The sequence below is a fragment of the Pogoniulus pusillus genome, chromosome 36 (assembly GCF_015220805.1).
Source record: "Pogoniulus pusillus isolate bPogPus1 chromosome 36, bPogPus1.pri, whole genome shotgun sequence".
NCBI classification, from domain to species: Eukaryota; Metazoa; Chordata; class Aves; order Piciformes; family Lybiidae; genus Pogoniulus; species Pogoniulus pusillus.
In genome coordinates, this window is record NC_087299.1 from 2100459 (window position 1) to 2114186 (window position 13728).

Sequence of the window (13728 nt, forward strand, 5' to 3'; positions counted from 1 at the left end):
CCCCAAATCCATATTTCCTTCCCCAAAATTTGACCTGTGCCGGCACCAGACTCCTGCGGGTTCTTTTCGGCGCTGCCTTGAGCTGCCCCTTCACCAACTGCCTGCCTCGGAAATGCCACCGCTGCCAAACCAGCTGGGGTCTGGGGGGGGGGGGGGTCAAAGGGCGTTTTGGACACCTCCTCTAGAGGCTGGGTGAGTGCCACACCCCCTCCATGCCATCACCACGAGGTGGCGCTCTGCGACCGCGGCCGGCGGCTCCCTGCGCGCAGCCTTGCCCTGGGCACCCAGGGCTGGCACTTGGGACCAAAGCAAACGCATCCCACCGCGGCTGATCACCGACAGGGCATCCCCTCTGCTCCTCACCTCCGTGGCTCCAAAGTCCTGAGCCACCCTGGGGACTTTTCTGGCCGTTAAGAGCTTTCGGAACAAGTTCGACAGACTTCGGTTGGGTTGGTTGATTTTCTGCCTCCCGCAGCAGGGAGTGCCCCAAGTGCCAAGAGGCCACTCGGGAGGAGATGCTGGAGGAGCCACCTGCGTTTCCATGCGTCCCCACGCTGCAGGTGTTTTAACACGAGGCACGAGGCGTTAGGGGACAGCCGAGGACGAGGTGACCTCGGTGCTGGAGCAGCAACACGAGCTGGGTGCTGTGTGGCAGCTATAAACAGCCGCTGGCCCCGGGCAGGCGCTTGGCTGTTGTTTGTATACACAGGGAGATGGGGCCGGGCCCTCGGCAGGGCATTTTGAGCCCCTCGAAATGATGCCACTGCCTTTGGCAGCCAGGCCGGCACCATCGTCCTGGCCGATGCCAGCCCTGAGGGTGATGGGTGAGGGTGGGCAAGGGGAGGAGGAGGAGGAGGATTTGGTGATCTTCCAGGTGGGCCAGCGGCCGAACAGCTGAGGGAATGGCTCTGAAATAGAGCGGCGGGGAAGGAATGAGTCACCCCGGGCTGGAAATAAACGGGGCCGTGGGCACCCGAGGGGAGCTGGGGCGGCTCCTCGCCCGTGGCTTTGTCGGGAAGGAGGAGCCCCTTTATGGAGGTAGCCCTCAGGGCTGAACCCGCAGCTCTTTTCTGGGGAGGGGGGAAGCAAAAGCATCCAGAAAAGATGAGAAGGAGGAGGCGCAGCAGCCAGGCGCTGTCAATAATTTATCACAAGCTGTATATACAGAGCAGGGCTCCGGCAGAGGCTCGGGAAGGGATCCCGCGCTCCTGGCGGGGCTCTTGGAACGCTGCATCCTCCCCATCAATCCTCACCAGTTGAAAACCACCGGAGCCGGCAGCCAGGACTCCCCTCTGGAGCTCCTCCAGGATGCATCTCTCCGTGCCAGCCTTGGGCGTGGGTCTGCCCCCGCGGAGGAGCGTTCCCTGCCCTACATCGCGCCTTCTTCCCAAGTCACCCCGAACGATTAAGAAGGGAAAGGGAGGAGGGGGGCGGGAAAGGACCCTCCCGGAGCCCTCAGATCTTGATCTCAGTCCGGAAGGTTTGCTGGACATGCTCAGTGTGCCTGGCAGGCTGCCTCTGAGCCCGGATGGTCAATGTGCCATCATCTCCCAGCGAGGATGACACCGATGTGGGGTCCACGTCGTCAGGCAGCTGGCATTTGTGGGTGAAGGTGTTCATGACGGTGCCATCCGTGGCCAGCTGGGTGAGCAAAACGGGGGAGAAAGGGCAACTTTAGGGTGCAAGTAGGATGGAGGCTCGTTGTTCCCTGGCCTTGGGTCACACCTTGTGTATGGTGACAATATTTATCTCCCTGAGGGATGGGGGTGACACCAGTGGGGGGACAAAGGTGCTTTTTGTGGTTGCCACCCCCCCGGGAGAAGGATGATTACAGGAGGCAACTTTATTGGGTCCCATGGGCTTTGGGATGAGAAGAGGAGGAAATGGTGAATTAAAGCCTAGCAGGGTCATGGATGAGGTGTTAGGAGTCTGGGTGGGAGCACGAGTGGGTTATGGCCAGGGCTGTTAGGAGTCTGGGTGGGAGCACGAGTGGGTTATGGCCAGGGCTGTTAGGAGTCTGGGTGGGAGCACGGGTGGGTTATGGCCAGGGCTGTTAGGAGTCTGGGTGGGAGCACGAGTGGGTTATGGCCAGGGCTGTTAGGAGTCTGGGTGGGAGCACGAGTGGGTTATGGCCAGGGCTGTTAGGAGTCTGGGTGGGAGCACGGGTGGGTTATGGCCAGGGCTGTTAGGAGTCTGGGTGGGAGCACGAGTGGGTTATGGCTGGGGGCTGTTAGGAGTCTGGGTGGGAGCATGAGTGGGTTATGGCTGGGGGCTGTTAGGAGTCTGGGTGGAAGCACGGGTGGGTTATGGGTGAGGCTGTTAGGAGTTTGGGTGGGAGCATGGGTGGGTTCTGGCTGGGGGCTGTTAGGAGTTTGGGTAGGAGCACGGGTGGGTTATGGGTGAGGCTGTTAGGAGTTTGGGTGGGAGCACGGGTGGGTTATGGGTGAGGCTGTTAGGAGTCTGGGTGGGAGCACGGGTGGGTTATGGCTGGGGGCTGTTAGGAGTCTGGGTGGGAGCACGGGTGGGTTATGGCTGGGGGCTGTTAGGAGTCTGGGTGGGAGCATAGGTGGGTTATGGCTGGGGGCTGTTAGGAGTTTGGGTGGGAGCACGGGTGGGTTATGGCTGGGGGCTGTTAGGAGTCTGGGTGGGAGCATAGGTGGGTTATGGCTGGGGGCTGTTAGGAGTTTGGGTGGGAGCATAGGTGGGTTATGGGTGAGGCTGTTAGGAGTTTGGGTGGGAGCACGGGTGGATTTTGGGGTCCCCCTGAGTTTGGGGGTGAGTGGGGAGGGAGGGAGCACCAACCTTCTCAGCATGCACCTCGATCTGGTTGTTGGAGGTGGTGACGATGATGTCCTCGGGGGCAAAGTCGCTGACATCCACCGTGAACTGATAGGTGTTGCCCAAGGTCTTCACTGTGCCAGTGCTGCCAGGACGAGCTGCAGGAGGGGTGTGTGTGGGGGGTGTCACAGTTTCAGTTGGGCTCCCCCCTAAACTCCTTTTGTTTTGGTGGGGATCTTCCCTGAACAGCTCCAGGACAGGGAGGAGAGGGGTGTGCCAGCGCAGGAGCTGAGGAGGCATCACCACCCCCTCCCTAAAAAATAACCTGTTTTCCCCTTCAAAACTCACCTGAGAACCCCAAAGTCTCTCCGCGGGGGCGGACGAAGCTCCCAAAAAGTTCCATGGTGCCGGCGGGCGCTGCCGAGTGCTGAAAGCTGCGCTGGGAGCGGAAAGCAGCCTCGGACCTCAGCTTCATCCACCGCTGCCCACCTGCCGCCGGCCAGCCCCAGCTCCCGCTGGGGAGGAAGAGCAAAGCCCCCTTCCCTCGTCCTCCTCCCGCCGAGGCAGGGCTGTTTGGGCCCGGGGAGGCTGGGTGAGCTTTTTAAAGCCTCGCCGGGGCTGCCGGCCGCCTGCCAACCCTCTCGTAAAAGAGGCTAAATTTAGGTCTTGCGCCGGAGACTGGTGGAAATTTCCCCCCCCCCCATCCCTCCCCTCTCCGTTCCCCGCCTCAACGCCCTGGAATGCGGTGCCGGTGTTCCTGCCTGCTCTTAAGGAATAAGAACGGGAATTAATGAAAATGCTTATTAAATACCTCTCCCCCCCCGCCCCCCCCCCCCGCCCTGGGGACTGGGAGCTGGGAGGTGGTGAAAGGTGTGCGGAGGGAAACCCGGCTCGCTCCGGCCCCGGCGGGTCCCCTGGTGGCTTCGTCAAGGTCGTTTTTAATGAGCTCGGTTCGCAAACGCAGTCCCACGGCGGAGGCTGAGGTGGGAGGATCAGTGAGGGGGTGCTGAAAAAAGGAAGGAGTCCTGACCCCCCCCCCCCCTTCCCCCCCAAAAAAAACATCTCCAGGATGCAGCACCCTGCCCCTGGGGGGCTACGAGGGGAGAAGGATGAGGAGAGGGTGTTGGTGGTGGAGAAGAGATGGAGACCCTGCCCCAAAGCCAGGAAGAGGCTCCAAGGTGAGACCCCCCACATCCAGGCAAGGGGAACTTGGGGACGTGGGTTTTTACTGGGGGGGGGGGTGTCAGCACCCCATTAACCCTCCCCTTGCAGTTTGCCTGGAGTGGGTGAAGAGGCAGCTTTTCCGTGTTGGGGAGGATTGGTATTTCCTCTTCATCCTGGGGGTCCTCATGGCCACCATCAGCTTCATGATGGACATCCTCGTCTTCAGGCTCTATGAGGGTAAACCGGGGGGGAGCTTTGCCCGCTGTTTGGGGGAGGGGGGAGGGGGGGAGGGAGTCTTATGGCGAGTGGTGGAAGCATCTCCCCTCCTGATGCTTCTCCTCCAGCCCATCGGTGGCTTTACCAAGAGGTCGGTGACATGTTGGTGCTCAAGTACCTCTCGTGGACCATATACCCCGTGGCGCTGGCTGCCTTCTCCACCGGCTTCGCCCAAAGCATCACCCCGCACTCGGGAGGTGAGGTGGCAGCACCCCAACCTCCCCAGCTCCCCACAAGTGTAGAGACCCCCCCTAAAAGTTGACCTCCACCTCTCTAGGCTCTGGCATCCCAGAGCTGAAGACCATCCTGACGGGCGTGGTGCTGGAGGACTACCTGTCCATCCAGAACTTCGGAGCCAAGGTGGTGGGCTTGACCTGCACCCTGGCCTGTGGCAGCACCGTTTTCCTCGGCAAATTGGTGAGCGATCCCCCCCCAGGACCCCAGCTCCCGGCACCACCAGTGGTTTCGGTTGGCACCGCGACGGTGGTGGCGAAGGGAACAGCGCTCAGCGCCGTGTGTCGGCACCCAGGGTCCCTTCGTCCACCTCTCTGCCATGGCTGCGGCGTACCTGGGGAAGATGAGGACCTCAGTCACCAGGGAGTACGAGGTGGGGAAGCTGCCCTCCTCCCCCCCCAAAAAAGCTAAAGACGACAAAAGGGGGGCGTTTTCCCACCCAAAATTGGGGGGAGGGAGGATTTAACTTTAGCCCCTCCACCCCCCAAATGCGGGTTATGACACACACCCCCCTTCTACCCACAGAACAAGGTCAAGCAGTACGAGATGCTGGTGGCAGCCCAAGCCGCCGGCGTCGCTTCGGTGTTCGGGGCACCCATTAGCGGTGAGCGCAGCCCCCTGCTCCCACCCTGGGGACCTCCAACCCTTCCTCTAAAGGACAACTCCCCCCCCCACCCCCCCACCCCGCCTTTCCAGGGGTGCTCTTCAGCGTGGAGGTGATGTCGTCGCACTTCGCAGTCCGCGATTACTGGCGAGGCTTCTTCGCTGCCACCTGCAGCGCCTTCGTGTTCCGCCTGCTCGCCGTCTTCAACAGCGAGCAAGGCAAGGAGAGGATTCGCCCCCACCCTCCTCGAACCCCCTCCCCCGCGTTTTTGGGGTGCTCACCCCCCCCCCAAACCCTGCGTTTATTTCTCTGCTCCCCTCCCTCCCCGCTGGCAGAAACCATCGTGGCGGTGTTTAAGAGCGACCTGCAGATTGATTTTCCCTTTGACCTGCTGGAGACCTTTTTCTTTGCCATCCTGGGGTACGGGGGGGGCCCTACCGCAGCCCTGCCTGTGCCCCTACCCTGCTCATGCTCCTGCCCGTAACCCTGCCCTACCTCTGCCTGTACCCCTACCTGTACCCTGCCCATACCCCCTGCCATACCCCCGCCTGTACTCTACTTAGACCTTGCTGCACCCCGACCACGTCCCTGACACACCTTGCCTGTACCCCTGCCCGTACCCCTGCCTGTGCCTCTGTCCATACCTCTGCCCATATCCCTGCCTGTACCCTGCCCACACTCCTGCCCATATCCATGCCCATGTCCATGCCACACCCTGCCCATACACCTAACTGTACCCTGCCCACACCCCTCCCATACCCCTGCTCATATCCATGCCACACCCCTCCCATACCCCTGCCTGTACCCTGCCCATACTCCTGCCCCTACCCTGCCCACACCTCTCCCATACCCCTGCCCATATCCATGCCACACTCCTCCCATACCCCTGCCTGTACCCTGCCCATACCCCTGCCCATATCCTACTCATACCTCTGCCCATATCCGTGCCACACCCTGCCTCTACCCCTGCCTGTACCCTGCCCACACCTCTGCCACATCCCACCTGTACCCCTGCCCATATCCCTGCCTCTACCCCTGCCTGTACCCTGCCCATACTCCTGCCTCTACCCCTCTCACACCCTGCCTGTACCCCTACTTGTGCCTCTGCCCATACCTGTACCTTTACCCCTGCCACCTCCCTGCCCGTACCCTGCCTGCTCTCCTCGCAGGGCCATCTGCGGGCTGCTGGGCTGCTGCTACCTCTTCTGCCAGCGCTGGCTGCTGGGCGCCGTCAAGGAGAAGCGGCTGACGGCCAGGCTGCTGGCCACCGAGTGCGTACCGGACCCTCCGGCCGTCCCTCTGTCCGTCTGCCCGCACCCTGTGCCTTCCTGCCGCCTGCATGGCCCTCTGTGGCCCTCCCCGTGCAGTGCCTGTGTCCCCACCACACACCCTGGGTGTCCCTGTGCCCCCACCCTGCCCCCTGTGCTCCAGCCCCACGCACCCTGGCTGTCCCTGTGCCCCCACCCTGCCCCCTGTGCTCCAGCCCCATGCACCCTGGCTGTCCCTGTGCCCCCACCCTGCCCCCTGTGCTCCAGCCCCACGCACCCTGGCTGTCCCTGTGCCCCCACCCTGCCCCCTGTGCTCCAGCCCCACACACCCTGGGTGTCCCTGTGCCCCCACCCTGCCCCCTGTGCTTCAGCCCCACGCACCCTGGGTGTCCCTGTGCCCCCACCCTGCCCCCTGTGCTTCAGCCCCACGCACCCTGGCTGTCCCTGTGCCCCCACCCTGTACCCTGTGCTCCAGCCCCATGCACCCTGGGTGTCCCTGTGCCCCCACCCTGCACCCTGTGCTTCAGCCCCACGCACCCTGGGTGTCCCTGTGCCCCCACCCTGCACCCTATGCCCCAGCCCCACACACCCTGGCTGTCCCTGTGCCCCCACCCTGCCCCCTGTGCTTCAGCCCCATGCTCCCTGGCTGTCCCTGTGCCCCCCACACTTACTCCAAGTGTCCATATGTCCATCCCCTGCACCCTAAGTGTCCTTATGTCCACCTCACACACCTTGCAGGTCCAGCTCGTGAGCTTTCAGTGCCCATGTGCCCACCCCATGCACCCTCTGCATGTCTGTCTGTCCACCCCACGTACCCTGGGTGTCTGTATGTCCACCCTGTGCACCCCTATGTCCCCTGCACCTCCACCCCATCCACCACACATGTCCATATGTCCATCCTGTGCACCCTGGGCCTTCCTGTATGCCCCTCATGCCCCCTCTGTGCCCACCCTGGTGCACCCTGTATGTCCACCACATGCACCCTGGACCTTCCTGTGTGCCCCCTGTACCCACCCTGGTGCACCTTTCATGTCCACCCCATGTACCCTGGGCCTTCCTTTGTGCCCCCCGTGCCCCCTCTGTGCCCACCCTGGCGCACCCTGTATGTCCACCCCATGCACCCTGGACCTTCCTGTGTGCCCCCTGTACCCACCCTGGTGCACCTTCCATGTCCACCCCATCCATCCTGGGTGTCTGTGTGTCCATCCCATGCACCCTGGGTGTCTGTGTGTCCATCCCATGCACCCTGAACCTTCCTGTATGCCCCTCATGCCCCCTCCATGCCCACCCTGTATGTCCACCCCATGCACCCTGGACCTTCCTGTATGCCCCCTGTGCCCACCCTGGTGCACCCTGTATGTCCACCCCCCGCACCCTGGGTGTCTGTGTGCCCACCCCACGCACCCTGCACCTCCACCCCGTACGTCCTGGGTGCCCAGACATGTCCCCCACACCCACCCTGGGCATCCCTGTGCCCGCCCAGGCAGGCTGTCCGTGCCCCTGCCCATGCCCCTCCCCTCCCGCAGCAAACCCATCTACTCGGCGCTGGTGGTGCTGCTCTTGGCCTCCATCACCTTCCCGCCTGGGCTGGGCAGGCTGATGGCATCCAGGGTGAGTGGGGGGCACACACATCCCCCCCCGGGGCCCCCTCGGTGCATCCCAGCAGGCGCTCAGGGGGGGTCTGTCTGTCCTTCCAGCTCACCATGAAGGAGTATCTCACCTCCCTCTTCGACAGCCGCACCTGGGGCACGCAGGTCCCCAATGCCACCCTGCTGGCACAGCCCCCGGGCACGGACCTCTGGCAGGACTGGTACCACCCCTCCGCCACCATCTTCGGCACCTTGGCCTTCTTCCTGGTGATGAAGGTAACCAGGGCCCCCTCCAGCTGCCCTCCCCCCCCCCCAGCCCAAGGTGGTGCCCCCAGTGCCCACCCTGAGGTGGTGGTGCCCATGGGGATGACTTCCCCCCCCCAGTTCTGGATGCTGATCCTGGCCACCACTCTGCCCCTGCCCGCAGGCTACTTCATGCCCATCTTCATCTATGGTGAGTCTGGGGGCAACAAGGCCTGGGGGGGTACATGGGTGGTGTCCTGCCCTGGGGGTGCATGCAGTCTGGGGGGTGCAGGGGTTGTATCCTGTCCTGGGGGGGGGGGGTACATGCAGTCTGGGGGGGGGTACAGGGGTTGTGTCCTGCCATGGGGGGGCACATCCAATTTGGGGTGGTACATCCAGTCTGGGGGGGGTACAGGGGTTGTGTCTTTCCCTGGGGTGGGGGTGCATCCAGTCTTGGGGGGGTTATATCCAGTCTGGGGGGGGGGGGGGGGACAACAGGGGTTGTGTCCTGCCCTGGGGTGGTTCACCCAGTCTGGGGGGGTACAGGAGTTGTGTCCTGCCCTGAGGGGGTACATCCAGTCTGGGGGGGGGTGGGTACAACAGGGGTTGTGTCCTGCCCTGGGGGATACATCCAATCTGGGGGGGTTATATTCAGTCTGGGGGGGGGGGGGGGTACAGGGGTTGTGTCCTGCCCTGGGGGGAGCACCCAATTTGGGGAGGTACAGAGGTTGTGTCCTGCCCTGGGGGGGTACATCCAATTTTGGGGTGGTACATCCAGTCTGGGGGTGTACAGGGGTTGCATTATGCCCCAGGGGTGGGGGTGCATGCAGTCTGGGGGGTGCAGGGGTTGTATCCTGCCCTGGGGGGTACATCCAGTCTTGGGGGGGGGTTATATCCTGTCTGGGGGGGGTGTATAACAGGGGTTGTGTCCTGCCCTGGGGGGTACATCCAATCTGGGGGGGTTATATTCAGTCTGGGGGTGTACAGGGGTTGTGTCCTGCCCTGAGGGCATACATCCAATTTGGGGGGGTACATCCAGTCTTGGGGGGGTTATATCCTGTCTGGGGGGGGTGTATAACAGGGGTTGTGTCCTGCCCTGGGGGGTACATCAAATCTGGGGGGGTTATATTCAGTCTGGGGGCGTACAGGGGTTGTGTCCTGCCCTGGGGGGTACATCCAATTTGGGGGGGTACATCCAGTCTAGGGGGGTACAAGGGCTGTATCCTGACCTAGGAGGGGTAGATCCAGTTTGGGGGGGGGGGGTACAGAAGTTGTATTCAGCCCGGAGGGAAGGGGGAGAGGTACCCCTATTCTGGGGGTGCACATGAGGGGCATCCCAACCCAGAGCTTCTGCAGGAGGTTGGTCCCCTCCAGCTGCACCGTGGGGGGGGGGGGGGGGTGTGTGCTGGGGTCCCTCACCTTGCCCTGCACTCCCCACCCCCGCTTGCAGGAGCTGCCATCGGGCGCTTGCTGGGGGAGGTGCTGGCCCTGCTCTTCCCGCAGGGGCTCAGCTCGGAGGGGGCCCTGCACCCCATCATCCCCTCTGGCTACGCCCTGGCTGGTGAGTGCAGTGCCTGGGGTGGGGGCACAGCCAGTGGTGGGGGCAGCGAGGTACTGCTCATGGCAGTGCTGTGGGCAGTGAGGCACCTCGGCAGGGCTGCTGCTGGCGCCGTGAGGTGAGCTGGGCTCGCTGCAGGGCAGGGATGGCACCGAGAGGGGTCTGGACAGGCTGGAGAAGTTGGGCCAGTGCCAGCTGCAGGAGGTGCAACAAGATAAAGGGCAAGGGCCTGTGGCTGGGTTGGGTCAGGTCCAGGCACAAATCCAGGCTGGGTGCTGAGTGGGTTGGGAGCAGCCCTGAAGAAAGAGACCTGGGGGTGAGAGGCTCCCCAGGAGCCAGCAGTGCCCTCCTGGAGCCCAGCAGGCAGCTGTGAGCTGGGCTGCAGCCAGAGCAGTGTGGGCAGCAGGGCAGGAGAGGGCATTGTGCCCCTTGGCTCTGCTCAGCTCAGACCTCAGCTCCAGTGCTGCCTCCAGTGCTGCTGTCCCCAGCAGCAGAAGGACACAGAGCTGTGGAGTGAGGCCAGAGGAGGCCACAGAGGCGATGGCAGGGCTGGAGCAGCTCTGCTGTGAGCACAGGCTGAGGGAGCTGGGGGGGTGCAGCCTGCAGAGGAGAAGGCTCCAGGGGCAGCTCAGAGCTGCTGCCAGTGCCTGAAGGGATCCTGCAGGAAGGCTGCAGAGGGACTTGTGCTGAGGGGGTCTGGAGGCAGGGCAAGGGCAATGGTTTGGAGCTGAGGCAGAGCAGGGTTAGAGTGGAGCTGAGGAAGAAGCTCTTCAGTGGGAGGGTGGTGAGAGCCTGGCAGAGGCTGCCCAGGGAGGCTGTGGCTGCCTCCTCCCTCGGGTGTTCCAGGCCAGGCTGGATGGGTCCTTGAGCAGCTGAGTCCAGCTGAGAGCTGTCCCTGCCCGTGGCGGGGGGTGCAGTAGATGAGCTCTGAGCTCCCTCCCAACCTGAGCCGCCCCAGCAGGCAGAGCTCTCCTGACCCCCCCGCGGTCTGCTTCCCCCGCCCAGGCGCCGCTGCCTTCTCAGGCTCCGTCACCTACTCCCTGTCCACGGCGCTGCTGGTGTGCGAGGCCACAGGGCACCTGGGCCACGTCCTGCCCGTGGTGGTGGCTGTGCTGGTGGCCAACGCCATCACCCAGAAGAACCAACCTTCCTTCTATGAGGGCACCATCATCGTCAAGAAGCTGCCCTACCTGCCCCGCATCCGCAGCCGCCACGTGGCGTAAGGCGCTCCTCCTCCCGCTCCCTCTTCCTCCTCCCTTCTCCTCCCTCTCCCCCTCCCTTCTCCTCCTTCTTCCCCTCTCTCCCTGCTCCTTTCCCTCTCCCCTCTCCCTCCTCCTCTTGTCTCTCTCCCTTCCCCTCCCTCCCCCTCCCCTATCTCACCTCCTCCCCCTCTCCCTCTCCATCTTCCCCCTCCCTCTCTCTCCTTCCTCTCTCTCTCTCTCCTTTCCTCCTCTCTCCTCGCCTCTCCCTCCTTCCGCCCTCCTCTCTCTCCCTCCCCCTCTCTCTGCCCCTTCCCCTTCTGCCTCCTCCTCTCCCTCCTCCTCTCCCTCTTTCCCTCCTTCCCCCTCCCCTCTCCCTCCCCCTCCCTCTCTCTCCTCCCCTTCTCTCTTCCTCCCCCTCCCTCCCTGCTCCCTCCTTCCCGATCCCTCCCCCCTCCTTTCCCCTCCCTCCTCCTCCCTCTCCCTCCTCCCCCCTCTCCATCCTCACCCTCTCCCTCCTCCCCCTCCCCTCCCCCTTACTTCTCCCCCTCCCTCTCCCTCACCCTCCATACCCCCCTCTCTCCCTCCACCTCCCCCCCTCCCCCTTCCCTCTCCCTCCTTCCCCCTCTCCCTCCTCCCTGCCTCTCCCCCCTCCTCTCCTCTCCCTTGATGGAAGTTCGGAGCTCTTCTGGCTCCCCAGCTCCTACCGAGTGGTGGTGGAGGAGTTCATGCAGCGCCGGGTGGTGGCCTTGGCCAAGGGTGATGGCTTTGAGGAGGTGCTGGTGGCCTTGGATGCCTCTGCTGATGCCGAATACCCTGTGGTGGAGAGCACAGGTGGGATGAGGGACATGGCATGGGGATGGGGGAGGGGGGTTGGAATCACCATGACCGTGAGGGGACATCACTGGGCTTGTCCCTGTCCTCCAGGGTCACCCACACTGGTGGGCACCATCAGCAGAGCCCAGCTGGTCACCTACCTCCAGAGCCACAAACATCCCCAGGCACCTCCAGGGGAGAAGGTAAATGAGGGAGGGAGCACCCTGCTGAACCCCCCCAAAATCTGTTTGTCCACCCCAAAATTCACCTGTCCCCTTCCCCAAGCTGGCCGCAGCAGGGACCCTTGGGGACAGCTGCATCATCGAGCCCATCATGCTCCAGCTCTCACCGTGGACCTCCTTGCACCAGGTTTGGGGGGAAGGGGGGGGCGGGACGGGATGGGAAACATGTCCTGAGGGGACTGGGAGCCACCGGACCCCCCCCGCCCCCGGCAGCTGCGGTGTGCTGCGGTGAAGGGGACGCAGCAGCAGGGTGGCTTTGTCCCCACCTGTCCCCACGCTGCCGCCTCCCCCAGGCGCATCACCTCTTCGAGCTGCTGAAGCTGCAGCGCATCTTCGTCACCCGCTACGGGCAGCTGGTGGGAGCCGTCAGCAGGGCGGAGGTGAGGAGGGGGGCGCAGGGCAGGGGACGCTAGGGTGGGACAAGACCCCCCCCCCCCCCCTCAATGTGTCTCCTCTCTTCCCTCGCAGCTGCGGACAGCGATCGAGCAGCTCGCCGACCCCAAGTGATGCCTTCTGGGGACCCTGCCCTGGGGATGGCACCCCTGGAAAGAGTCTCTGTGACACCTCCCCTCCCCCTCCCCGCCCCCCCCCCGGCCCTGGACGTCTCCCTCTGTAATTATCAATACATAATTAGCCTTAATTACTGCAGTGTTTTGTGCTGGGGGGGGGGGGGAGGGGACTAAGCCATCACAGCTCTTTAGTGCCCCCCAAACTGGGGTGCATTGGTTTTTAGGGGGGGGGGGGGGGTGAGTGGGGGGAGCAGCACAGGGCGCGGCGGACGCTAATGAGCCGTAATGAAGCCCGCAGGGGTAATTAAGCCTGGCGGACGGGTTGGGTGAGGCAGGCGTGCCCGGGCCCGGCTGAAGGAGAGGTGAAGTGGGGTCAGCGCCAGGGAGACACCCCAAAAGTGGGGCAGGAGATGGGTGAGGCATTGGGATGGGTGCTGGGAGCAGGGTTGGGCTGCAGCACTCATCTGCCTCATGAAGGGTGCTCGGTGGGGTGAGGAACGTAGGGAGGGAAACCAAAGTGACTATGGAGGGTGCTCAGTGGGGTGAAGAACATGGGGAGGGAAACTAGAGTGACCATGGAGGGTGCTCAGTGGGGTGAGGAACATGGGGAGAGGGAGCCAGAGTGACCATGGAGGATGCTCAGTGAGGTGAGGAACATGGCAGGAGGGAGCAGAGTGACCATGGAGGATGCTCAGTGGGGTGAGGAACATGGGGAGAGGGAGCCAGAGTGACCATGGAGGATGCTCAGTGAGGTGAGGAACATGGCAGGAGGGAGCAGAGTGACCATGGAGGATGCTCAGTGGGGTGAGGAACATGGGGAGGGGAAGCAGAGTGAGCAAGGAGGAAGCTTAATGGGATGAAGAACATGGGGAGGGGGAGCAGAGTGACCATGGAGGATGCTCAGTGGGGTGAGGAACATGGGGAGGGGGAGCAGAGTGAGCAAGGAGGATGCTCAGTGGGGTGAGGAACATGGGGAGGGGGAGCAGAGTGAGCAAGGAGGATGCTCAGTGGGGTGAGGAACATGGGGAGGGGGAGCAGAGTGAGCAAGGAGGATGCTCAGTGGGGTGAGTGGGACTGTGTGGAAGGGGTCCACAGCACTCGTGGAGGGTGCTTGCTGGGTTGAGGGTGCTCCATAGGGCGGTGGGACCACAGCACCCATGCCACCTGTGGCATGGGGGTCACAGCACCCACATCACCCACAGAGGGTCCTCAGTGGGATGATGAGACCATGGGGAGGGGGAAGCACAG

At 63.5% G+C, this 13728-nt stretch overlaps 2 protein-coding genes across 2 annotated transcripts; one reads left to right on the forward strand and one right to left on the reverse strand.

Annotated features, from left to right (window-relative positions):
• Positions 1 to 1128: 1128 nt before the first annotated feature.
• HSPB7 (heat shock protein family B (small) member 7) lies at positions 1129 to 3440 on the reverse strand. Its single transcript, XM_064171849.1, has 3 exons — positions 3127 to 3440; positions 2803 to 2936; positions 1129 to 1641 (listed from the first exon to the last, which is right to left on the reverse strand). Exons 1-3 carry the CDS (start codon positions 3251 to 3253, stop codon positions 1456 to 1458), a joined length of 447 nt encoding a protein of 148 aa, XP_064027919.1. The 5' UTR covers positions 3254 to 3440; the 3' UTR covers positions 1129 to 1455.
• A 407-nt stretch (positions 3441 to 3847) lies between these two features.
• Positions 3848 to 12611, forward strand: LOC135190394 (chloride channel protein ClC-Kb-like). The gene is made up of 19 exons (XM_064171747.1): positions 3848 to 3956; positions 4051 to 4179; positions 4287 to 4415; positions 4496 to 4635; positions 4748 to 4825; positions 4978 to 5056; positions 5149 to 5274; positions 5392 to 5476; positions 6226 to 6327; positions 7851 to 7935; positions 8022 to 8189; positions 8298 to 8367; positions 9607 to 9717; positions 10720 to 10933; positions 11614 to 11747; positions 11841 to 11932; positions 12015 to 12098; positions 12265 to 12351; positions 12440 to 12611. Exons 1-19 carry the CDS (start codon positions 3848 to 3850, stop codon positions 12476 to 12478), a joined length of 2061 nt encoding a protein of 686 aa, XP_064027817.1. The 3' UTR covers positions 12479 to 12611.
• Positions 12612 to 13728: the final 1117 nt, after the last annotated feature.